Source organism: Panthera onca, chromosome D4 (genome assembly GCF_046562875.1).
Source record: "Panthera onca isolate mPanOnc1 chromosome D4, mPanOnc1 haplotype 2, whole genome shotgun sequence".
NCBI lineage: Eukaryota > Metazoa > Chordata > Mammalia > Carnivora > Felidae > Panthera > Panthera onca.
The window spans coordinates 75,450,587-75,476,296 of record NC_138351.1 but is presented as its reverse complement, the minus strand read 5'-3'; the positions used below and the strand labels follow the sequence as shown (position 1 = coordinate 75,476,296).

Genomic DNA, 25,710 nt, shown 5'->3' with positions numbered 1-25,710 from the left:
TTGGCTCTACATCTCACTGGGAACCTTAGCTTTTCATCTATAAAATGGGAATAATAATATCTACCTCATGAAAGTATTAGAGAAGCCAATCAGATCTAATCCATAAATTGCTTGTGGTGGCTACTGGCATATAGTAATCATTAAATAACTGGTAGTAGCCAAAATGCATAATGAAGGTAGGATTGTAAAAATAGACTTTCTCCTCACCCCATATGTTTCCTATCATTGAAGTCACTAATCAATGCATTGTCTCTATGAGTCCCAGAGTTAGCTTAACATTGAGGATGAAAAGCTTTGAGATCATCAGGCAAACATTTTGCTTGCACAGAAGAGGAAAAGTAAGACCCAGTGAAGTGTCATATCCAAGGTCATTTGGAGCCAAACCCAGAACCCCGATGTCCTCATCTTTCATCCAATGTTTTATCCACCCCAGAACATGAACCCATCTCAGTTCTGTAAACTCTAGAGCCTAGATAGTAACTACAGCTGGATAACCAGACAGATCAGAAAAAAAGGTAAAAGAGAAAGGGTGGGACAACATAGGCAGCCAGCTAGAGACACCAGAGCATCCGTGGGATGAGAGAACACAAGTGTGTGAACACAGCCCCAAATCCCAACACCATCCCACTAGGAGTTTGGTTTAGGATGCCTCAGTCATGCCCTTCCTTCTATCTGTCACAGAGAAATTTAGACAATAGAAGCAAGTGCCCCAAACAGACAAGCATTCTGGACCTTTCAAGGAAGACTAATAATTATAGCTTTGTCAACAATAAATTAACCTTGGCTGGAATTACTTCGCAAGTGACCACAACTCACCTATTGCCTCTGTAGTGCAGAAGCAGCCATAGACTGTACAAATGAGCAGAGAGCTGTGGGGCCATAAAACTTTATTTACAGAATGAGGTGCTAGGCTGGATTTGACCCACAGACCAGAGTTTGGGACCCTGTTACGGAAACAGCACAGGCTTTGGCATCAGAACATGTAATGCATGCTCTCATGGAGCCTTGCCAAAAAAAAAAAAAAAAAAAAAAAAAACAGGCACACTGACTCAGTGTCATTTTTCCTTCTCTGCTCCCACCATCCCACCACCACATCTACCCGGATCCTCTAAGGAAGACCAGAACTTCTCATTTCTTGAGAGAGAGAAGTCATCTGTAACAGGAACATACTTCAATGATGAGGATAGTATTGATTAGGCAATGGGACCTCAACCATTCTGGATCTTGGTTTCTGCACCTGTAGAGCACTGCCCATCATGGGTTTGCCAAGCACAGGGGGCTCTAACTGCTGGTTTTGTCCCTATGATGTTTTTCACCAGTCCAGAGTGAAATAGGAAGAAGGACAAGGTAGCCCCTTTTTCTCATAGCCAACTATTTTTAATGTAAGGGGCACTATTTTCTCTAAGAGTACATCCTTCCCCAAAGCATTAAAATGTCCTTTCTTATACAATATGAAGCTGATATGGATGCAATTTGAGTTATTTTGTTTTGTTTTAGTGGGCACAATAGACAAAATCAAAAACTGTCTACTCTACATTGGTCACTGAATTTTCATTTGGGGGTAATATTCTTTGGTCCATGAAACACAAAATTGTGGGAGCCATGAAATAGGTCACTTATCAAATCCCTTCTTATCTTGGCCATCACTGTGTCAGAATATACACTAATCCAAAACCACCCTCAGCTGACAATTCCATATTTCTGCAACCAGATTTTAGAAATGATAATAATAATCCCCACCAGGGCTATGAAACTTTTGTTAAAGATCTTCCCATGCCTCTTCTGGATTGATTTAGCTTCACTCCTGTGAGCAAACCACACGGGGGTTAGTATTTCTATATTGCAGGTGAGAATCTGAGGTCCAAGCCATCAAGGTGACTCACTTAAGGTCATCCAAGGAGCTGATGGCAGAGCAGGGATCAGAATCCAGGACTCTTCTGTGTTCCCTGTATGATGTGCTTTGGCCATGAAATGTTAGTGACCAGCTATGTGTAGTCCCTGGCTGTCTCCTATTTATAATGCACATCTACATTTCTCTTCACTTGGCAAACTGTAGACACAGTAGTAGGGTGAGGTGGAAAGCATATTACTTGGGCTCCAGAACTGATTTTCATCCCAGCAGTCTGTGTATCTCTGGGCATCTGTGTGCTAAAATGTGTGTATCTCTGTGTATCTATGTGCTAAAATGAAATGAACGGGTCGTTCCAGCTTTGACACTTCATGATGCTTTGATTCAGTATATAAATATAGAAGAAAAAAAAAGTCTAACGATAATCTTGAGGAAATCTGTAGCCACAACCTCCTTTCCCCAATAAGCCCCTCTTAAACAGATACAAGCAGCACTTTTCTCCTTTTGAAAAGCCATTGCAAGACATCCAGCAGGGGGGAGCCATCTCCCAGAAACCCCTAGAAGGAAGCTCCAGAGGTAGCATGTGGTTTGTCACTGGGGTGGACAACGGCAGAAGCTAGACACTTTCCAGAATGCCCTCTGCCGGCTAATGCAAATCATACATCATGAGGAGGAAACCAGCAGCAGCCCAGAGCCTAGGAAGCAGGGGTAAGGTACCTTAACACACAGTGACACTTAGCTGCAGATTAACCACAGGAAATCAAGCCTCTGTAATGAAGGGATTTCTGAGTCCCAACACAAGCTTCCCATTCCAGTCAGGAGATTGGTCACTAGCAGAGTTCCAGCTCACAATGATTCCACTGTGCTTAGGACACAGTGGACCATTCTGGGGGTTCAGCAGGAAGCCCCACTTCCGTGGGCCAGGAAGAGCACAGGGAGGAGAACCTTGCCCCACATCCTTCTCCTCTCACCTAGAAAATAGTTAATAAGAAGCCACACACAGAGCCACCAAGAGGGTGACATGGGACAGCAAACATGACCCTTGTCTGTCCCCTGGCTGGGCCTATGTCCTTTGGACACAGAGTCCACTCTGTTCTTTCATCCCCAAATAAAATTACTCTGTCCCATCTCACTAGGGTGAGGAACCAAGGTAGGGCTCTGGGGAGAGCCCTGGGCTTCTGGGCTTTTTCTCCTCATTTCTTGTTCCAATTTTCTGCTCCTGCCACGTTTTGAATCTCACACATGCTCATGTAATGTGGCATATTTGCCCAAATCACAACACAGGCACCTTTGCCGTGAGTTCCAACAGCACCCCACCTCTGTGGATAACTATGTTTGCCACACCATTTAGGGTACAGAGAGAAGTTGGTGGGGCAGTGTTTTCCATCACAGAGATGATGCACATTGAGTACTAGGTCCCTCTGTTCTTGTAAGACCTCTGCCACTCCAGCCACTGGGAATTTCTCAAGGGACAGCTTCCCACCCTGGGGTTCAGCCCTCCACCACCTGTGTACTAACCTTCTTTCCTTCTGTTTTTTCCTCCTGTTTTCACTTCCACCCTCCCCTTTTCTCCTCACAAACTCTGCCTTTATTTTATAGAATGTTTTTGGATACCTTGGTATCAGCCACAGGCTTTCCCGATATCCCAACATATAAGTGACAGTTCTTTCCACACCAGAGAAATTCTGTAGACAACTTTTCAACCAGTTTTTCTTTTATTCCCACACTACATACATAGGAGGCTCTGGCAGAGTGAAAACAGTGGACACTGATGGGGCACCCACCTTGTGCCAAGCACAGGGCTGAGTGTTTCACCACTCACCAGGTGGTCCTCACAACATGCCCCAAGGATGTTACTATGCCTGTTTTATAGGGATGGAATCTGGAGCACAGAGCGGTTTACTCACTTGCCTAAGATTGCACAGCTAGTGAGGAGTGGGGCAAGACCTCAAACTCCAGGCTGCCTCACCTTGCACTTTCCTTACCCAGGATTACATTGCCAGATGCTTAGTAGAACATCACTGTGCTTCCTTCCGGTGCCCCTACCGGTTCTCTAAGGTTGGGCTCCCTTCCAACACTTCCAACAAGGAAAAGGTGCTTCCTTGGCACCTGTTCCCACAGCTGTTTGTTTTCTTGTTATGGAGCTCTGGAGTGGTGGGGGACATACAGAGCCCATGACAGGGAATCTACAAGCCATATTGAACCCCTAGCTTTGTGGCTGAAATGATGTGAGACCCAGAGGATTCCTTCCCTCCCCACACCCTCCAGTTAGAAGTTGGCCTCTCCTGTGAGTGTCATGGGCCCCTCATATCCAGAGGTTCCTAGGGGCCCTGAGGAAGGGGAAACAGTGGATATACCACATGTGGGTCTTGACAGCCCCTTTAGTGCCTTCCCCACCCTCATCTGAATACCTTCTCCTTAATCCTGTCCCCAGCTGGAGATGGGCAAAGACAGAGAACAGGGTTGGGCTTTGGAATACCCACATTCCAGTCCGGGGACTTGAAGCAACACACTTTCCCTCTTGGGAGCTGGAGTTTCCTGTTGTCAAAGATATCAGGAGTGAGGGAAGAGAGCCAGATGACCTGACCCTGGCATGGATTTTACTTTGAGGGTGACATTCCTGGAATTAGACAAATTGACTATTTACCATTCTAACAACTTACAATTTTACATGGCTTGGCAGACTACCCTCCTCCCCATTCCCTCTGCTAAAAAGAAAGTGTGGGCATTAAAAAAAAAAATGAAGTTTGGCTCTTTAATTGTACCTAGTGAACCCATCCACAGAAACAATAAAAACCTCCCATTTGGGGGCAATGAAACCAAATCACGGAGGCTGGCTACTCACCGATCCCCAGCTGTCCCTGATGTCATAAGGCTCTCTGTGATCCAGGTGGTCACAGCCACACCAGGACACCACACTGGCAGCAAAAGAGGCAGGTAGAGAAGCAGCACCGTCCCCCATCACCCAGAACGACTGAAAACAGCAGAGACCTTACTTCCATCAGATAGATTGAACTGGTTCTCAATTGCCCAGTTCAGCAGTTGTGGTGTACCTTTTTGTTTGGTTTTGTTTTAACTTTTCACAGCAAGATGGGGCACTTCTGCTCAGGGAGCAAATTGCTTTTCAGATAGCCATAGTCCTCAAAGATCCTATTTGCTCCTCCATTTACTTTAAACACACTCAAAACCCACTCTTACACTGTCTTTTTCTCAAGGCAGAGACAACAGGGATCGGGAATCTGTCTACAAGAAATAAACTAGAAAATGGGCCACTCAGAATAAAGTGGAATAGGATCCTGCAGAGGCAATCCAGAGTGCTAAAGCAACTTATATGTAATCTCTACCTCTTCCCACCAAGAAAAGGGAGTGGGGGGAGAGAGGAGATCCAGGGGAGGTGAGGAGAGGGGTAGATACAAGAGGAGAGAAGAGGGGAAAATATTCACATCACTAAGAAACATATTAAAATTTATACTTGAATTTAGTGCATACAAATTACAAGGCTCTAAATCTAGAGGAAATCCTCATCTTTCCAATACTTCAGAGAAGGAGAAAAGGAAAGAAAAAGAAGTAAAGGAAGGAAAGAGGGATAGAGGGAAGTAAGGAAGGAGAGAGGGAAAGCAGGACTTGGATGATATAGCCCATCCAAGCTCTCTGGATGCCACCTGTGCTGGCTTGAATTTCTACAAGTCCAGCAGCGCAAGCCCTCGACCAGGGAACGGGAGCCAACCATCACCTAGCATCCCTTGGGCGGTGAATGACAAGCTCATGGCTATGCATTATCTCGTCTGACTTTCCAGCAATTCTTAAAGGGAGATTGTAATTATTCTCACTTTGAGGAGAATTCAAGGAAGCTGAACGACTTTGCAAAGCCACACAACTTAGTAAAGTAGTCGAGGTAGAATTTGAACCCAAGCCTGTTTGGGTTCCTAAGTGTGCTAACTTCCTAACTTCCTAACTTCCTAAGTATGCTGTCATACTTCTGCATCTAGAATAGCTAGCAGGTGTTTTTAAAGTTATTTGAAATGTTAGCAGAGTTCACCATGTGACTTCAGATTCACCTTGCCTTTAAAAATATTTTTTATAATGTTTATTTTTAAGAGAGACAGACAGGCATGAGCAGAGGAGGGACAGAGAGCAAAGGAGCTACAGAATCTGAAGCAGGATCCACACTCTGAGCTGTCAGCATGTAGCTTTACACAGGGCTCAAACCCATGGACCGCGGGATCATGACCTGAGCCAAAGTCGGAGGCTCAACTGATTGAGCCACCCAGGCACCTCTCACCTTGCCTTTTAAAATCTAGACGTTAAAGATGCTTCTTAAATACACCTCAATAACATCAATTCCACCTGCATTTAAATTAAGTGAATTCCAAGAAGCCCACCCAGATAGTCAGATAGGTTTAGCTTAAATACTGCCACAGGATTGGGGCACCTGGGTGGCTCAGTCGGTTAAGTGGCCAACTTCGGCTCAGGTCATGATCTCGCGGTCCGTGAGTTCGAGCCCCGTGTCCAGCTCTGTGCGGACAGCTCAGAGCCTGGAGCCTGTTTCAGATTCTGTGTCTCCCTCTCTCTGACCCTCCCCGTTCATGCTCTGTCTCTCTCTGTCTCAAAAATAAATAAACGTTAAAAAAAAATTAAAAAAAAATACTGCCACAGGATTAAAAAGACACCAAAATTCCAAAAAACTGTCAAGAAATTCAAATGGATTTCAGCATGATCTCAATTTGTGTCTACTGGTCACTCTTTATGGGCTTAACACAGAGCATGCCATGCCAGGATGAGTATTCTCCAAATGATGTTGTAAATCCAGAGTTATCTAGTTGTCCTCTGTTTAAGAAATAAGCCATCTTGGACCTTTTCCACTACTAGTTGGCTTTGTGGCATTAGGGAAATGGTCAAGTTAAAGCCAGTTGAAATGACCCATAGGTTAAGGATCCACTTCAATTCCAAATTGTACTGATAATGGAGAGACACTCCCCTAGATGTCACTGTTGGGACTCCCCTGGATATTCTGCCAGATGGCGGGACTACCAGGACATGGTAGATGCAGTCATTAAGATAATGCCTCTCCTTCTTGGAAGACTTAAAATATTTTCAACAGATGGAAGGAGCATTCTACACGCTTTTCTGGAAGTGTCAGATGGTCTCAAACATTTATGCACATAGTTGAGAAACTTCAATCCACCATCTAATGCCATGAGCTTTGCTTTAATGAGCATTTCATCAGCCAGCTCACTCTGCTAAGTGGCATTGCTAAGCTGTCTACTACAACCAGGAAAAGGGGAGTAGGGGAGGAAGGGACTACCATTTCCTGAATGTCCCTCTAAGCCACATGCTGCACTGGCCACTTGACCCTCATTGCATCTTTGCAACAGCCATTGGGGTTGATTATTATCATCCGATTTTACAGATGCAGTAACTGAGGGTCAGTAAGGAAGGTGACAGTTAAAAGCCTTGACCAGAGTCCAGATGCTCTTTTTGAGATGCACTGTGTTTGTCTCATCCTAATATCAAACTGGAAGGTGCCTGGCACTCTGACCACATACCATCTGGCTGGAATGGTTGGCATGGTTTCTTTTGCCACCTTGGGCTTTGTTACATCTTGATGGAAGCCTCCTCAAGACTTTTGACTTATGGCTTGGCAGGGTTCAGCACATGGGCCTGAAGGCACCTGTTGGCATTCCTCTGCAAGAGGGAGCTCATCAGTCCTCTTTTCCCAGTACCTCCAGCTTTTTCCTCAGTTTTAGTCCAGTGTGTATGGTGGCTGCAAACCCACTTCTTCCTACATTTAACCCTCACTCTTCCATGGAAAGACATATAAACGAGGACATAGCCCTAGACTAGGAGTAAGGAGACTTGTGCTCTGGACTCAGCTCTGCCACTAATCTATGGTGACATCTTGGGCCAGACCCTCAGTTCCTCTGGGTTCAATGACCCCAGTCATAGAACTAGGGTCTTGGTCAAGTTGGCATCAAATGGCCCTTTCAAGTCTGACATTTTGAGATCTCAAGGGGAGGGGTGGGTGGGCCAGTCTTTAGGCTGCCATTATTCTGATTTCTAGAACATGATCCTTTCAACCACCTTAAGCAACATCTCTGTCTCCCTAGCTCTGTCTTCTGTGAAACTAGCCTAGAGGGTTTCATTGGCACTTACTTCTCTCCAGGCTTCCAAACAATGTCCAGAAAAGTTCCATGATCCTGGAGGAGGCCAAGCTTGGGCTTATAAATCTTGCCCATCTAAAGGCCTTGGTCTTCAGAAAAATTTACAGAGTGCTTAAGTTGTTTGAAAGAGGGAATGCTCCACAGAAAGAGTAAGATGCTCAGGCTCTGGTTCTGCCTCTGTAATTAACTCATGGAGTGACCTAGGACAAGTGTGCCATGGGAGTGACATTGGGGAACACATGTATTATATGATTACCAAGCCTGGACCAAGTGACCTCTCAAGGAACTTGTATTTTTACAAACCATGAAAATCCTTACAGATCCTGGCTGTATATAACTTAAGATTGTACCCAGACCTGAAATGTTCTGTTCTACCACTGCAGGTGTTTGGAAATCTAAATGTGTGAACATAGCTGCCTATATGGGGTAGAGCAACATGCCCACAAAGACAGACAGCCAAAACTGGGACTGAATTTCTCCCTGCTGCAGCAAGCCTGGCCATGCATAGCAGTCTACACAGTTTGCAAGGATAAACTAGAAGGGCCCTTCTAGATCATCAAACCCATACTGCTCTTCACTTAGCTAAGGACAGTAGAGCCCAAAGAGAGGAAATTCCAAGATTCTAACTCCCAGGTCATCAACTCAGCCATGACTTACAGACAATTCTCATTTCTCCGACCCGAGTAGTCAGTTCTTCTCACGAAACCCCTCCAGACATCACATTCATCTAGGAAATAAATGAAACAGTGGTATGTTCTCTCAGCATTCAAAATTCCAGGGATATCACAGGGTTCCCACTACAGGTAACACCACCTGTTTTTAAGTCACTCCTTCTTGTCTTCATAATCAAAACAGAAAGTCATATCATGGACTCATAAGGTGACACATGGCTGGTGACCCATGAAATGTCCATCTGGCTCTTGACAAGACACTCATGACCCTCAAATCAGCCCAACATGTCTTTGAATAGCATTAACTGGTCACATATTTGAGCTGCCAGCCCTGTGATTTACAATGTGATGTGTGTGTCTTTAGAGAAGGTCTTCCCATAGCCTTATCTGAGAAATAGGGACAAGGACAGTGTTTGTTGTTAGCCAAGTGCATCATCTCTTCAAACTTCCACGTGGAGGCTTAGTGTTTGGGCCCCCACAGAGCAGGCTGCACTGCCTTCCTGCTGACAGCCTATCAGATGTAAAAGGCCAACAGCTGCCTTCCTCTGGGCTCCTCTCCACATTCAAAATCCCCTTCCACCAACAGCTTCCCCAGTGTCCTGTTCCCAGTCCCCTTATTCAGGTGGCTCCAGCAATGCCAATCTTGAAGAGGGTTGCCTATGTTTTTCCTTTTGTTGGAAGCCATGTAAAAGATTCGTAAAGAAAAACTAAAATACACCTTGCCTTTTGACTTCAGGAAATGCAAATGCTTCAGAATGAGGTGTGTGTGTTTTTTTTTTCCATCCTTGGGTTTCTCAGAATTACAGCTGAGGTCAACCAACCAAACACACAAAGACTGAAGGGGAAAGGAAAAACAGAACGTGCATGTGTGAGAGGCCAGCCCAGACTTGTACTTCTCCAGCCACTTGTTTACAGAAGTTTCCCTGATAGATGCCACCGCAAGTGACATGATGTGAGGGGGCCTCTGACCAATGAGCAGAGCCTGTTTTTGTAATTCTGATTCTCATGATGTGTGTTGGCCTCAGCCCAAGCCCAGGGCATGAGTCTTTTAATGAGTCTCTATCCTCCCATTTAATCTAAGCTCACCTGGAGAACTATGGGAGAATGAGGTTGGTATTCCAGCCCCAAGGGGAAAGCAAGCCAAGCATCCCCATTCACCTCACTCATGCCAGAAGTCACCTGATATCCATGGAGGGAAGTAAGAGGGACAGACTAGATGACTCAATTCAACAAACATTTACAGAGCATCTTTGGGGTGAGCAGTGGGGATATATAAGTAGCTGTCTCTGCCCTGAGGGTTCACAGTCTAATGGAGGAGGCAAATAGGCAAACAGGGAAGGTCAGAGATGACTTCCAGGCTATGCATTAAATAAGGAGTAAAACTCCAGTGAAGGGAGATTCCAGGTGATGAGGCAAATTAACCAGTATGGTCATCAACGATCTACCTGGGTGTTAGAGTCAGACAGCCTAGGTTTGAATCTCACTCCACCACTGACTAGCTGTGCAAATGTGAACAAGTCATTAACCTTTTAAAGCCTTGGCTTCCTTGTATACGGGACAGAAATCATTGTAGTACCTTTCTCATGGGGTGGTGGTGAGAAGTAAGTGAAAGACAGAAGGTAACACACTTAGCAGAGTACCTGGAAAATAGCCAGCATTCATTTTGTACTAGCTGTTATTTTGTCTACTACTGCTATTGGGATTGAGAGTCTGAGGGAAAGAGGGAAGGTGAGGTGTGAGACTGGAAAATGCAGTAGGGACAGAATGCTAGGAACCATGAACTCCTGTGGAGGATCTTGGCCCTGATCCTGCAGGCACAGCAAAGTCAGAAAGGGATTCAAGCAGAGAAGAGACACAGGCAGGTATGCCTCACTGCAACTTTTTCTGACTTGATGTTCCACAAACTGGCCAGGAGGACCCTTAACACCACTCACAATTCATTAGAAAATAAGCAGGCCTCACATTGTAATTTTGATTCTAACACTTCAAGAGTGTGGGCTGTGGTGGAAACAGGCAGGACCGAACACCAGGTAAGAGATGGGATCAAAAGAATGGCAGCTGGCCTACCAGTCCTCATCACCAAGGAGACCTTTGGCCCAGAGCATCTTTATGGGTTGAGGGCAGACAAGGATGAAAACTGTTCCCTGCTTTTCTGGGGGTTGTGGTGATGTGGCAGGGGTGAGGGTAGGGGGGAGTTGTTGTTGGCAGTGAGCTTGTTCAGACAGCAGAGGGAACTCTTCACTTAACTTTCAACTTTTCCAAGGCTCCATGGGGAAATGAGGAGGCCAGAAGGGATTTCCTCAAGCCTGGGGCAGAGAGGGAAACCTGGCAGATTGTGAGCCCAACAGATACCAATCAGAGATCCAGGGAGCAAACACATCAGGGTATGACTGCTTCAACTGAACTGGCCCATGGCTATCTAGTCTCTGATGGACAGAATGAATGGTCACTCCAGAGACACCATCAAAAAGAGGTCAGTGTCAGGTCTTAGATCTCCCAGATTTATAGATGGGAAACCAAGATCCAAAGACAAGAAGGAATTTACACAGAGTAAGTTGAATTCATGAGTCATTGCAGGAAATGTATAACTTGGTTCTTTGCATATAAAATAGTTTCTATAATAAGAAGCTGCTAAGCCAGCATCACCAGTGAATATATTAAAAATATTTTTATTTCTTAAATACCAAGATGCCATAAACACTGTCATTTTCCCCTGCCAAGGAAACTCCAGATAGCAGGCTTCCTGCTTAGATCTCTTTAATCCTATATCCTCTTAAAATTGAGCACAAGAATGTGTTTATTGCCACTGTCCAGCAAATTATTTTGAGGAGGAAACCTGGTCTCTGGAATCAAACATGGGGATAAATCTCAACGTTATCACTAACCTCCTTGACCTTGTATCATTGACTATGTCTAGGCATCAGGATCAATCTTGCAGAGTTATTCTGAGAATTACATAAGCAGAAATATATAAAAGTACACAGACCAGTATCTGGTGCACTCTCAAAAGAAGGATAGCAGTAATTACTATCAGTCTTATCATTCTGACCATCCCTGCCTGGCTGAGTGATGTGGGACAATGTGCTTAATCTGTCTGGTCCCTAGGCTTTTTTCCATCTGTAAAAGGGACTTAATAATACCACTCTAATAGAGTTGCTGCAAAGATTAAGTGAACTGAAGTATGTAAACCGACAGGAATGGCACCTGGCACTTAGGGGAATTCAGGTCATATTAGTTTTCTTCCCCCAATTTCCAGTCTTTTGTAAATGTCCAAGTGGAAGCAACCAATTGAAAATAACCTTAAGGTACTTGGTGGCAAAAATGATAAATAAACAGGTTTCCTTTTAGACCTCCAAATGGAAACAGAATGCTAATTGTCTCTATCAAAGGGTCATGGAAAAAGATCTGGTGTCTCCAGTTCCCAAAGTAGAGTAAGACATTTAATGTGTGATCTCCTTATTTTTAGGAAATTGCTCAGAAGACATCTCATGTATACTGGAAAAGGCTCCATTCAAGAAGTCATGGGCCTACCTCCAAGGTCAGTAACTGAATCTAGGAACTCCATCCATATCAGGGCCACTTCCTGTGGCCTTTCTGAAACCTCTAACCCAGAGGTCACAAGTAGAAGCCCATGGCTAAATGTGACCTGCAGATATGGTCTATAGCCTGCATGCTATTTTTTATAATTTGATTTTAAAAGCCTTAGGGGGAGGGGAACCTGGGTGGCTCAGTCAGTTGAGCATCTGACTCTTGGCCTCCACTCAGGTCATGATCTCACTATTCATGAGGTCGAGCCCTGTATCGGGCTCTATGCACTGACAGTGCAGAGCCTACCTGCGATTCTCTCTCTCCCTCCCTATCTGCCCCTCCCCTGCTCTCTCTCTCTCTCTCTCTCTCTCTCTCTCTCAAATAAATAAATGCACATTTAAAAATATATATTTAAAAAAGGCCTTAGGGGTAAAGGGGAGAACTCACAAGACTCTTCCTTCCTCAGCCTCCTTCCCAATTTTGCATTACCAACCTGGCCTCTGAAGGCATTTGTGTCCCACCCCCATGCTCCCTCTCTATTCAGCCACATACAAGTTTTGGGCCAAGTGTACAGTACTTTTCCTCACGAAAGAGAAGCAGGCTTTTAGTCTTTGCCTCTGTCAAGTTATTCACAAGGGAACCACAAAATTGCCTTGTCCCCCGACTGACAGCTTAATGAACATGCTGGCACATAGCCTATTTGCATATTGCAGCATGCATCAGGTAAGAGGCCCCTTATAAAGGAAACAATACAAGGCACTTACACTGCGAAAGCTGAGATATGGAGAGGATGGCCAAGATTCTCTGAATAGCCATTCTGCCCATTTTAAAAATTCAATTTTGCAGCTAGATTAGTTCTCACTCTTCAGTTGAATCGCAATGAGGTCTAAAGGGAAGGCAATTAAAACGAATGCCAGCTTTCCAGCTCTGAAAGGCACCCTGACTAATCAGTGCTGATTTTCACTTGTTAGGACTCAGAGAGACTTGGCTTTCCACACGAAAATGTCTGCCACATCGTCTGCTTTTCTATAAATCCCAGCTGGGAAGAGCCCCTTATTGTACACTTGTGTGATCTATACAATTATGTTTGGCTGCCCTTTTAAAGAGAGGAATACATTAAAAAATTCAGAGAATGAGTTGTTAAGGATACATCTTAATATGAAAATCAACAGACTGCAGTTCTGCTGGACACTTGATGCCTGAATTGGTTACTAATTGAAAAAAACTAAATATCATATCTCAGATACTTTATGCAATGTCTACCAAATAGTACTCCCTTATTGATGAAGCATTCATTGATTGATTGAATAAATCAACATGATGGTCCAGAACTTATGGGGGAATACAGTACAAGAGCTCACAGTCTCAAGAGGGAAAGATAGTAATAATAATAATAATATAATGTAATATAATATAATATAATATATAATTAAGTGGAAAATGATTCTATAAGAGGTAGCAGTCCATTACCATGTATGTTCTGACCCTTCAGCTTTAAGCAGTAGAGAAAAAGGAAGAGGGGTGTCTTGCACCTGTCCCTTGAATGTTAAGCAGTGCCTAGGTTGAGTAAAATGGAAGATATTCCAGATGGTTGGAACAGCAGGCAATACTATAGAAAACACGAGTCTCAAATGGGAAACCTTGAATAAAAACTTCACATTTCCAATCTGCCCCTGAAATATGCCCAATAATTCTGTCTTCTTATCCTTCTCTTTCTAGTGTCAAAGCATATAAACAAATCCAAGTTGTCTTGGAACAAAGATGGCATTGTCCATGGAGTCAGCTATCAGGATGGGAATCTGGTAATCCAGTTCCCAGGTTGGTACTTCATCATTTGCCAACTGCAATTTCTCGTGAAATGCCCAGAACATTCTGTTGACCTAAAGTTGGAGCTTCTCATCAACAAAGATGTCAAAAAGCAGGCGCTGGTGACAGTGTGTGAATCTGGAGTGCAAAACAAAAACATATACCAAAATCTCTCTCAGTTCTTGCTGGAGCATCTGCAGGTCAATACCACCATATCAGTCAAAGTGGATAAATTCCAGTATGTGGATACAAACACCTTTCCTCTTGAGAATGTGTTGTCCATCTTCTTATATAGTAGTTTAGACTGAACCATTTTTCCTGGCCTTCAGGAAGAAAGCAACTCTCTACCATACAGTATTCATCCATCAAACACTTGGGCAAAAAGAAAACTCAAGACCAAGACTAAAACCACAAAGGGTATTAAATAACACGCTTCTCCTTCTTGTCTCTTGGGAAGATACAGCTCCAGGGTTAAAAAAAAAAAAAAAAAAAAGAACAGTTTTGAATGAAGTATCTTTCAAATAGAAGGCAGGGAAGCAAGGCAGTGTGGTGGGAAAAGCCCCACATAGGTATTAGAAGGGATGGATTCATGCCCTGGCCCAATCACTAACTCACTGTATGACCTGGAGCTATTCCTTTCCCCTCCCTGGAACTCTGGATCCATGTCTGAGAAGTGAAGGGGCTGGATTTGACTCTATCCAAAATCTCTACCATCTCAGAAGATCAGGATCTCTCATCCCAGACCTGTGAACTAAGACCCCAAGCAGTGTTCTAGAAGCCCCGTAACCAAAGGAAAGGCCCTCACACCAGTATAAATCCAATGATACTAGTAGTATCTGGCTACATGTCACCTCAGCACAGTCAGAATTTGGGGACAAGACTCAGGGTACCTTGCCAAATGATGTGAACAGTGGGATCTAAAATGTGTAAAAGAAAGGACTGCCCAACTGACCATCCTGAATCTAAGAGGCCTCCTGGTATTTGGAAAACCACCTGACCAGGCTTGACTCCATTCAAGTTAAAATTGACAGTAAGTCAATAGCAGACACCTTTTGTTTCTTGTGGGGAAGGGCTGTGCATTCGGCAAATGCTCCATCAGTGTGCAGTGGTCATGGTGATGCAGCCATTTGGTCAGGCAATAGCGGCCGCCATTTCTCACATGATCTCTCTTAGGGAACCATTTCTGTGGAGGGTTATTAAGGCCCCAAAGTGTTGTTGATAAATGATTATGGCCCTGTAAATGGTGAGAAGGACTTCTGAACAATGGTAAACTCCTCTCCTGAGTTGGGTAACCATGAGATTTCTCTAGCTCTGTCAACCTACCTTTACATCCATCCATCATTTCCAAAGGAGCACCTTATCTGTTTGAAAGAAGGACCATTCAGCTTGAAGTATAAATCCTCAGAATTTATGCTTCAGAAGAAAAAAGGGACCCTTAACTGCCATGCAAAAGACTGGAGCAAAATTTGCATTTTTCTCAAAAAAAGAGGAGGGAAAAGAAAAATGTAGGAAGTCGGGTGCATCTGTCAGAGAAAGACTAGAAAAAAAGTGTAAAAGAAGAAAGAAAAAAAAAAAGACCCAGTCATGTTGGTATGGATGAGAAGGAACTGGAAAAACAAAATAGCTAGGGAAAAAATTTAAGTCATTTGCTGAGCAGCATAGTATGTTAACCTCCTCTTCGGCCTCCTCTATGAAATATTCAGTAAAGTCTACATTTCTGATAACACTTTCTATGAGTAGATTCTTTGGGAGGAGCGGGCATTAGAAGTTTTGAATTGAGCAAGCCAAGTATGTTGCAAACACAGAGACAGGTTTCGAGGACCCAAAACTAGCAAGTAAGGGGGTATGTGGCATTTGAGTTATACTCTAACTCAGAAGGACAAATGAACCTTGTTTAAGCCAACTCATGCATTCTTGAAAAGGTATCTCCAATCTAAGCTTGTATAAACTAAGGAAATTTTCTACTGTCTCATACTCAAACTTCAGAAAGAATCCCATTCCTTCTCTGAGCAGAAACACCTGACTTTTGCACTTGAGTGATTCCTACTCTCAATCTCTGTCAAGCAATACTCTGAAAGCCAACAGCTGAAGACACAGGACATTTAAAGCAGTTCTGTAGCAAGACAGAAAAAAAAAAAAAGGTAATCATTAGCAACTCAACTGAAAATAATAGGGAGTGGATAACCTGGAAAGTTTAAAACTAGATTCTCTTACTCTTTGAGGGTTAACCAGCCCTTGGGAATGTGGTAGTATCTATGCAAATAAAATAAATAATTTCTCTAACTGGGAACCCAAGCTACCCGAAACATATGTCCCCTTGGGCAAAACCCAACTGGAGCTCACACACACACACACACACACACACACACACACACAGTATACATGCAGAACTTGTATAGAAGGATGATGTGTGAGTTGATAAGAAACTATCAGTGTAGATGTGTTCCTACCCTTGAGAAATTTATAAGACTTTCTTTCTCCAAAAAGTTTGGTAACTTTTTCCTCACCCAGTCTGTCTATCACCCACTGATGCCTCCTCAACTTACCCCAGTTCCCTCTTAAATTCCCCAGTCACACAAAGGTTGGCTCAGAGGAGGGCACAGCACGCCCAGGAGGGTTGATAGGAACAATCTGTAGAGGGAGGAAATACTGAAGGAAATTGGGTAGAATTTACCAAACAAGGGAGCCTTCTAGAATCCCTGGAATACCACTGATTATTCTGGCATGGGGGGACAAAGCCCTTAAGTTAAGAGGATTGAGAAGTCAGTCCCTGTCGTCTCTGGAAAAAATCCTGAGAGATGAGCTAAGCCAAAGTTTGAATGCAAGCCCACTAGAGGGCAGAGACATCAAGTCCTCACATGTGGTTAGCAGCAGAGCTGGGATTTGAGCTAGCAGCTGAGCCCAGCCTCCTGACTCCCCTCTCCATTATTTCCCACCAGCCTTTATTGGCTTTGTCCTGTAGTCTTTCTGTAATTCCTCAGGTCATATCTTTCCAGCCCTCCACCATGGTGGTCCCCAGCATTCAGGGACTTCCTTTGTTCTTCTTTGCACCACTTGGATCCTCCAGGATCATCATTCAAAATGAGACACAGATAGTCTGTAGATTCATGGTCAAATCACAGAAAAAGGTCAGGGTCCCATATAGAAAAGTATAATCTCTCAGAAACTGAAGAAATAATTTAAAAATTAAAAGCTTACTGTTTTAATTTGAAGTTATGCATGTGTGTATATGTGTGTGTATAACATATGTATACATGTACATGTATGTGTATGTATGTGTATTATATATACACATGTTTGCGTTATATATGTGTGTGTTTTATATACACGTGTGTGTGTGTGTGTGTGTGTGTGTGTGCACGCCCACTTTGCTCTAGTAGTTGTTTTACAGGTCACCGGCTTAACCTGTTGTCAGGGGAGGAAGCTTGATTCTTGCTCTGGGCATTGCAAAATGTATATACACTCGTATTTATTTTTAATTATGAAAAGAACAGAAAATAATTTCTTCCAATGCCTCACTGCTTATTTAATAACTATTAATATTTTGCCATATTTGCTTCTGCTTCTTTTTAAAAAGAAAACACTGCAGATAGAGCAAAGTCTCATTCCTCCATCCATTTCCCTGTAGCCTCCCCCAAGAGAGCCACTGCCCAGAAGTTTGCACACCCCCTTCACTTACATAATTTTTTAGTTTTTTTTCCCATAAGTATGTATAGTACAATTTTGTGTGGCTTTAAAATTTTTAATAAATGATATCATACTTCATATTACATTATGTGACTTGAAATTTTTCATGTAATGTTAACTTTTTGATATTTATACAGATTGACACACGTAGATCTGGCTCACCTATTTAACTGCTTTATCCTATTTCATTGTTTGACTATGCCAGGTGGTCCATGTTTCTATGGATGAACATTTAGTTTGCCTCTTGATATTGCTACAATGAACATATCTCCCTGAACAGCTCCTTCTATTTTTCTTTTTTTTTTTTTATTTTTTTTAACGTTTATTTATTTTTGAGACAGAGAGAGACAGAGCATGAACGGGGGAGGGTCAGAGAGAGGGAGACACAGAATCTGAAACAGGCTCCAGGCTCTGAGCTGTCAGCACAGAGCCCGACGCGGGGCTCGAACTCACGGACCGCGAAATCATGACCTGAGCCGAAGTCGGCCGCTTAACCGACTGAGCCACCCAGGCGCCCCTCCTTCTATTTTTCTATATAGCAAAAATACTCTTTGAAAATTATAAATAGTACCCTGACACTACTGAGTCAACCTTGACTGATGAGGTTAGACCCGTCTGTGGTCACAGCTCACGAGCTGGAGCTTTGGAATCTAAAAAGCTCTTTCCATCTTTCCTAGAACTTCTGTGCTCTGAACATCCATTCCACACACAACTCCTGAATGCCAGTGTGGTGTGCTCCTAGGACCCCATGCCAGGTGCTGGTTCGTGACCCAGCACGGTATGAGCCATGGCTCCACCAGGCTGCTACAGAATCAGCTCCAATTAACATGGGGGTCACAAGGCACTCTGGAGCTTCCCTGGGTCCAGTTCTTTCTCTAGAGAGTAAATAAAAAACACCAGAAAGCATGAAGGATGAGCACAACCCCAGGAGGAAAATTCTCCCCCAAGACCAAATGTCCGTATTCCTTGTGGTCTATTCCAGACCTCTTTTCTCTTCACACTCCATGCTATCTCCCTGCATGGCTTAATCAACTCCCCCTGGTTTCAATGGCATCTTCTTGCCAATGACTGCATAATTGGTCTCAAAGCTTTGCTTTGCTCCTAAAATTCAACCCCACATATTCAGTAGCCACTGGGCTCTACCCATTAGTTATTTCTGAGACCTTACAATGGAAGATTGGCACTCCACATCTAGTGTAGTGGCTTTCAAGTGTGTTTACCATGACTCAGGAGAAGAAATGCTCTACTCTGCAAACAAAAATGTATACACACACACACACACACACATCTCTAAGACCAAGGATACATTAAGCAATACTTACCCTAACTGCTCATGACTAAGAAAAAAAAATCTTGTTGTGACCACCTGAATAGATTTGATGATGCTGTCATGAGTCACAACCCACAGTCTGCAAATGCTGTTGTAGTGTGACTTTCCCTGCTCCACAAGTTGGAAGGTTCAAAATACACTTTGCTAATTCTATTGCAGCTTGGGTTCTAGAAGAGTTTAGTCCAAGATGGACAAGATTTTAGAACGTTATCCGCTTTTCTAGCAAGCCCACTTCTGTGGAAGTGTTGGGTTTTCTGCAGGTGACATTTGCAGAGGCTCCGGTGTTCAGATATGAGGTTGGTGGGTGCAGTGAGTCTGAGCGTAGGGACAGGAACATCCACTCTGCTGACATGTCTGTTGCAGATTAGCAGTGGTTCTAGATCTGGCAGCAGTAGCTGCTTCCTGATTATGGTGGTTTCCTGTTTGAAACAGTGGTGTTGTGGCTCTAGAGGGGCAGCTTCCTGATTGCAAGATTGTTGAAAAGACAGCAGCCAACCAAGCAGCCCTGTTCTGTGGGGCAGCATTAGAGGTTGCTCCTGAAAGCCCAACCTAGATTCTGTGTCTTCAGCCCTCTTGGCAAGTCTGTGATAAATGCCTTCCTGCTAAACAAGCTGGCATGACATCTGTTCTCTGTAAATGATCCCTGATGGATACAATCTCAACATGTAAAACTGACTTCAAAGTACTCACCCCAAACTTGTCACTATTCCTATGTCCTAAATCTCAAGGATGATCTGAGTCTTTCACAACCCTTCTTTCCTATTATTTATCCAATCAACATCTGTCTAGTTCATCAAGTTCTCTTGTCCTCACCAGCACCATCTCACCTGTGTCACCCTTGTCACCTCTTAACTCACATCGTGGCTCCTGTCTTACCTCTTACAAATCCCATTTCTAGATAGCACCGTCATTCTGGGGACTGAGTAGTAATGACCACCTATCAAGCTCTTCCATGTCCTGCACTTTTCACAACACACTCACTGAATCCTCAAAACAGCCCTGTGAGGCAGGTATTGTTATCCCCACATTGTGCACAGTGACATTGAGACTCTGAGACATTGAGTAGCACGGCCAACATCACACAGCCACTGGGTCATAGAGCTGGAATTCAAGTCCTGATGTGTGAACATCTCCCACTCCAACATTCAACTCTCCAACCACTGTGGACCCAGCAGCCTTCCTAAAATCTAAGCTCTCTAAACCTGCTCCCTCCACATCAAGATCTTTCTTTCCTCTCTCACTTCATGCCACCTCCCACCTTGTGCTTGATACTCAAATCACATTGAACTTCTCCCAGTTCCTCAAACCTTTCATGTTCAGTCTTGCCACCAGGTGTTTGGAAGTGTTCTTCCTTCTGCCTGGAATATTCACTTCACTCTCTCTCTGGCTAACTCTCATCATTGTTCTGATCTCCTTAGAGAAGACTTCTTGACTCTTCTGGCCTCACCTAATTCCCTGCTGTCTTCTTCCCTATTTGTCCTGTCCTTATGGGCATGATGCTATTTACCCTGGCTCTCTTTATGTACTTCCTCTCTGGCATCTAAACTCCTAGAAGGCAGGAATCCTGTCAATCTTATTCAGCACTGGGTCCTCACAGCCCAGCCCAACCCCTGGGACATAATAGCCGTTCAATAACTATTTCTTAAATGAATAATCAAAGAAAATCTCTAAAAATACAGACCATATTCTAGGGAAAAGATACCAAACAAGCCATCCAAAAGAGAAAAAAGGACTAAAAATTCTTTAAAAAGTATAGAAATGTGAATTGAAAGCCACCTTTTCTCCTAGAATGTTTCTCAGCACTCAAGAGAGTAAGAAAGCTATTAAAGAAAGGGGAAATGTCCAGACGCCAGAACCCATCTGTGCCATCTGAGAATTTGGAAGGCAAAAACAAAAACAAAACAAAACAACAAAAAACAAAACAAACAAACAAAAACCCTTCACTTGGATTACTGAACCCTCTCTATGAGCTAGGTGTACCATATTCGCTATATAATCCATTTCCCTTCCTGTCCCTATGAATTAGCTATATGCTATTGTAATCATTGTATAGGTGGGTATACCCACCCTAGAATTTAAATCAAATTTTGCTGCACCTTAGAATTAACTGAAAGACTTAAAAGAATTTTTTTAATGCTTATTTGTTTTTGAGAGAAAGAGAGAGCATGAGCAGGGTAGGGGAAGAGTAGGGGGACAGAGGATCCAAAGCAGGCTCTGAACTGACAGCAGAGAGTCCAATGCAGGGCTCGAACCCATAAACCATGAGATCATGACCTGAACCCAAATCTGAGACTTAACTGACCAAGCCACCCAGGCTTCAACTAAAGACTAAAAGACTTTTTAATGCCTGATCCCCAGCCCACAGCCCAGACCAATAAAATTAGAATCTCTGGGGTTACTACCCAGGCATCAGGATTAATTTAAACTCCCAAACTTTAAGTTAAGTTTGAGAGTTAGTGGTTTAAATCCTCACTATCTGTGCTGTGCCCTGAACCCATGCCAGAGAACTAAAAATACAGAATCTCACATCCACCCAGAACTACTAAATTTTGATAAAATCTATGAGATTGTCATTCAGGAACACTGAACAATTTGAGGACTGCTGGTTCAGATGACTTTCCCTGGTAAGCATAAAAGAGTTCTCTGAATCCATTATGCTTCCCCGTTTCCCCCCAGATGACTTTGGGAAATGGATTCTCCCTCCCCTTCTGCCATTTATGCAAATATGAGGGTCTAGACACTACCAAAAGCAACATTAAGTCACAATGATGGTATTCAGTTGTAATTATCACTGAGTTTTAAAAAATTGCTTTTGGTCCAGATCTTTACCTTGGGCAGCTTGGGCAAGAGCTGGGACAAGATTGTAACCAATACGTTGAAAGCTTGGGATGTAGTCCAATGTAGGGGATGTACTTGCCCTATGGTGGAGGAAAGAGAGAACCAAGTCTGGGGGTGGCACATGGGAATGAACGGTTTGGAAACCTGAGTTTGAATCCTAACTCAGACAGTGATTAACATGAGAATCTTTATGAGTCACAGACACTCTCTAAGTTTCCTCAACTGTAAAATAAGAAGCATGATCCTTTCCAAAGCTGTGGGAAGAACATACAAAAGCTTGGAAAGTGTACAAATGTGAGGTCTTTTATTACATTCAGTATCTGCAAAGGAGTTTCACTGTGGGAGAGGAGCAGGAAAAATCTCAAGGGCAAATATGAGGGCAATGATATTTCCTCAAACTCACTGAAGTCATCTCCATCTGCCTCTGGAAAAACCAGCCATTGGACCAACAAAGGTGTTCATGAGGCAAATCCCCAATGAATGCTTTCATACTATCGGGAAAACTAGCCCGGATAAGCCTATTGAATATTTGAGAGATGGAGTACTGGGGGTCACCTCCCTGTGTCTCCCTCATGGCAACACTATTCACATACTGGAGTGTTGGTGTTTGTGTGTCTTTTTTTTCCACTTAGGATTGAGCATCTAGGAGCAAGAATTCACCCCAAGCCCCAGCATTTAGATCAGTGTCTAGCACAAAGTCAGCACTCAAGAAATGTGTAGATTCATTTTCAGTGAGATAGGGAATTACCAGCTGAGGGTATCAGCTCAACTAATCAAAAACATGCTGCATTGCAGTCTGATCCAGCTTCGCGAACAGAAAGCTCCAAGTGAAAACCAGCTGACATATCTCATCATTTTGTTCCCACTGCTGGGGGCCAAGGAAACATAACTGCCGTTTGTTTCTGACTTTGCCTTCTGCTATCACAACTAGTTCCATTTTAACAGCTGGCCTGGTGCTCTCAGCACCAGGGGCCGAAGTAGTCAAGGGAAGAAAGGCCACCACCCATCATGGGATTGACACATCAAGATGAGGAAAAGTCAAGAAAATGCTTAAGGAAGCTTCATTCCTACTGCCAAAGTGACTTTCATGCACTCAAATATACAGCCCTCAACTGAATCTGACATTTTCATGCTTCTTTTTCATTAATTACAGTGTGTTTACTTAAATAGCTTTATATCACATAAGTGTATATCATCACTGACACTGACTGAGTGTCTGCTTGCCAGGTTCCAGGCATCATTATTGAAGCCCTTGATACTGTTGTCTATTTCATTCTTATGCTGTTTTATGAGATAAAGGTTGCCATTCCCATGTTACAGATGAAGAAACGGAGGCTCAGAGAAATGCATACATATGTCTAAGTAGCTCAGAAGCCAGGGTGTAAATGCTCACAGTCTGACTCCAGAATCACATCCCTAATGACATTGCACTACTCCCCTGAAGCCACCTGATTTTGCATATGCTGATCCCTTTATCTACATGGTTCTTGCCCTCCTTTCTCTGCTTGGTTAACCTGACCTCATTCATAAAATCTCAACTCAGACCTTATTTATCAAGAACCATTCCCAGGCTAAGTTAGGCATCCAATTTCTTCCTTGACATCCCCACTTCTATCTGAATACTTACCATCCTGTACTACAATTATTTGGTTGCAAGAACAACATTTAAATATAGTTCTCTTTCTGCCAGTATCTACAAAATAAAGTACTTCTTGCTTCCAAACTGTTTTGGTTTGATCCTGCACCATTCACATCCTACTCTGGATTCTGGAAGGGACCTTGCTTTTTTGAAGCCAGTGACCCTACAACCCTGAGTCTTCATGCTGGCTGCTCCAGAAATGCTGGCTGCTTCTCCTCTTGGTCTCTGGCCCCTCTAAGTGGGAAATCATGAACTTGATGACACCAATCACTGTATGCCTACTTCCACATAGCTAAGAAACATCTCACTCCCCACAACCAGAATTACCTAGGCCTTTTCATGACTTAGAATCTTGGCCCAACTCTTCCTGGTCCCGGAGAGAGAAAGAAGTGTGACCACCCCCAACCCAAAGTGCCAACTCATTTCCTGCCCAGAATTAACCACTTCCCAAAACGAGTGACTGTATGAACATCAATTCCCTTCAGGGGAAACCCCCCCCTCCCACTAGGCTGTCACCTTACCTTATGACCCCAACCTGACAATCACCCAACAGCCTGACATTGGTACCCTCCCCAAAGTTTATGTGACTCATCCTTACCTACTATCACCTTGTTGTTCTGGGACAGTTCTTGACACATGGTAGGCATTTGATATACATATTTGTTGAATAGATGAATGATTGAATGAATACCATATTAGATGTCTGCATAGTACTTTAGAGCTTATAAAACTATTCTTTCAACTAACATGAGAGAATTAAGCCATGCACTCAGCTGGTAAGGGGCAGAGCTGGGATCCCCTGGCATTATAATTTCTTGTCCAGACTATACTATATTTTGAGGTCAGCAAACTATAGCCTCTGGGGTGTCTGCGTGTTTTTGTGAATAAAGTTTTATTGGAACACAGCTGTCTCCTTTCATTTATTTACAGTCTATGGCTGGGCTGCTTTTGTGTTATGATGACTATAAGTTAAGTAATTGTGCCAGAATGAAGGACAGCCCCTATAACTTGCAAAGCCTAAAATTCTTACTATTTGGCCCTTTATAGAAAATATTTTTGGGGCACCTGGGTAGCTCAGTCAGTTAAGCGTCTGACTTCAGCTCAGGTCATGATCTCATGGTTTGTGAGTTTGAGCCCCAATATCGTGCTCTGTGCTGACAGCACAGAGCCTGGAGCCTGCGGCTTCTGTATCTCTCTCTCTACCCCTCCCCTGTCCACACTCTGTCTCTCTGTCTTTCTCAAGGGAGACTCTCTCTCCCTTTCTTTCTCTTTGTCTTTGTTTCTCAAAAAATAAACATTTAAAAATTTGTAAAGAAAAGGAAAATATTTGTGGACTCTACTATGTATTACTGATGGCTCCATATGTGTTCAGATATGCACACTTGTACACCATACATCAAAAATTTGCCCACAAAGAGTACCATTTGGCCACTGCCTTTACCTGAACTTCTCAATGTTGTCTATGAGAGGGGAATGTGAAGTGTTTTGGAATCATATAGAGACCATGTCTGTAAGTGCTGATTAAGAGGTTCTATGGACAAATGCATGGGCTTTGACCACGGTAGTATCAATCCTAACAATATGAAGAAGTGACAAACTAAAAGAAGGTCTTAGATTCAAGTCCACCCAAAGCAGTGACAAGGGATCACTTCCAATAAGAGAGGACAGAAGAACCATGAAAAACAGAATAATTTTAAAATCACAACTTGGACGCCTTAGCTTGAGGAAATTCCTACACACCATTGTAATGACCCAATTCAGTCTAGTTGTAGATAATACAGTAGCTGACTATGAAACAGGGTTCTTGTTGTAGTAATAATAGTAGTAACAGTAGCAGTAGCGATAGTATATAATCTTGATGAAAGTTGCCAGGAGCTTTCTAATCTCAGAAGCTTAAATTAAATTTTGAGGACAAAAAAAGTTTTTCTTTTTTTTTTTTTTTTAAAAACACATTAATAGACCTCTTAGTTACACACAAAAAAAGTGAAGATCATATTTTACATAAAAGTGGTTTGAGATGTGAGGAGCTGAGCTTCCTTATAATCATGAAGACATTTTTAATGGAAATGTCCCCTTCTAAAATAGGGATTCAAAATGTACTGCTCCAGGACAACTTTTGGTTCTTAGATTTGTATAGTTTTCTTCCATCAGCTACCCAGGGGAGTTTGGAAGCAGAGGCAAGATGGTAACTTAAGGGTGTT

General features: G+C 43.2%; 1 protein-coding gene and 1 long non-coding RNA gene across 3 annotated transcripts in view; one reads left to right on the top strand and one right to left on the bottom strand.

Moving 5' to 3' along the window:
• The window catches only part of LOC132663027 (uncharacterized), a 46,396-nt gene extending 41,376 nt beyond the window's left edge, over positions 1 to 5,020 (bottom strand). Inside the window, exon 1 of the long non-coding RNA XR_013551685.2 lies at positions 4,695 to 5,020. This is a non-coding gene — a long non-coding RNA (uncharacterized LOC132663027). The remainder of the gene's footprint in view (positions 1 to 4,694) is intronic.
• Positions 1 to 24,430, top strand: part of TNFSF8 (TNF superfamily member 8) — a 35,301-nt gene extending 10,871 nt beyond the window's left edge. Inside the window, exons 3-5 of one of the 2 annotated variants that reach the window (XM_060608882.3) lie at positions 12,148 to 12,219; positions 13,929 to 14,030; positions 23,593 to 24,430. In XM_060608882.3, the coding sequence (XP_060464865.1) occupies positions 12,148 to 12,219; positions 13,929 to 14,030; positions 23,593 to 23,684 (266 nt within the window). In that variant the 3' untranslated portion in view covers positions 23,685 to 24,430. Of the gene's footprint in view, positions 1 to 12,147; positions 12,220 to 13,928; positions 20,968 to 23,592 lie in introns of those variants that run through there. The other variant, XM_060608881.3, reaches the window with a different exon arrangement.
• The last annotated feature ends 1,280 nt before the right edge of the window (positions 24,431 to 25,710 follow it).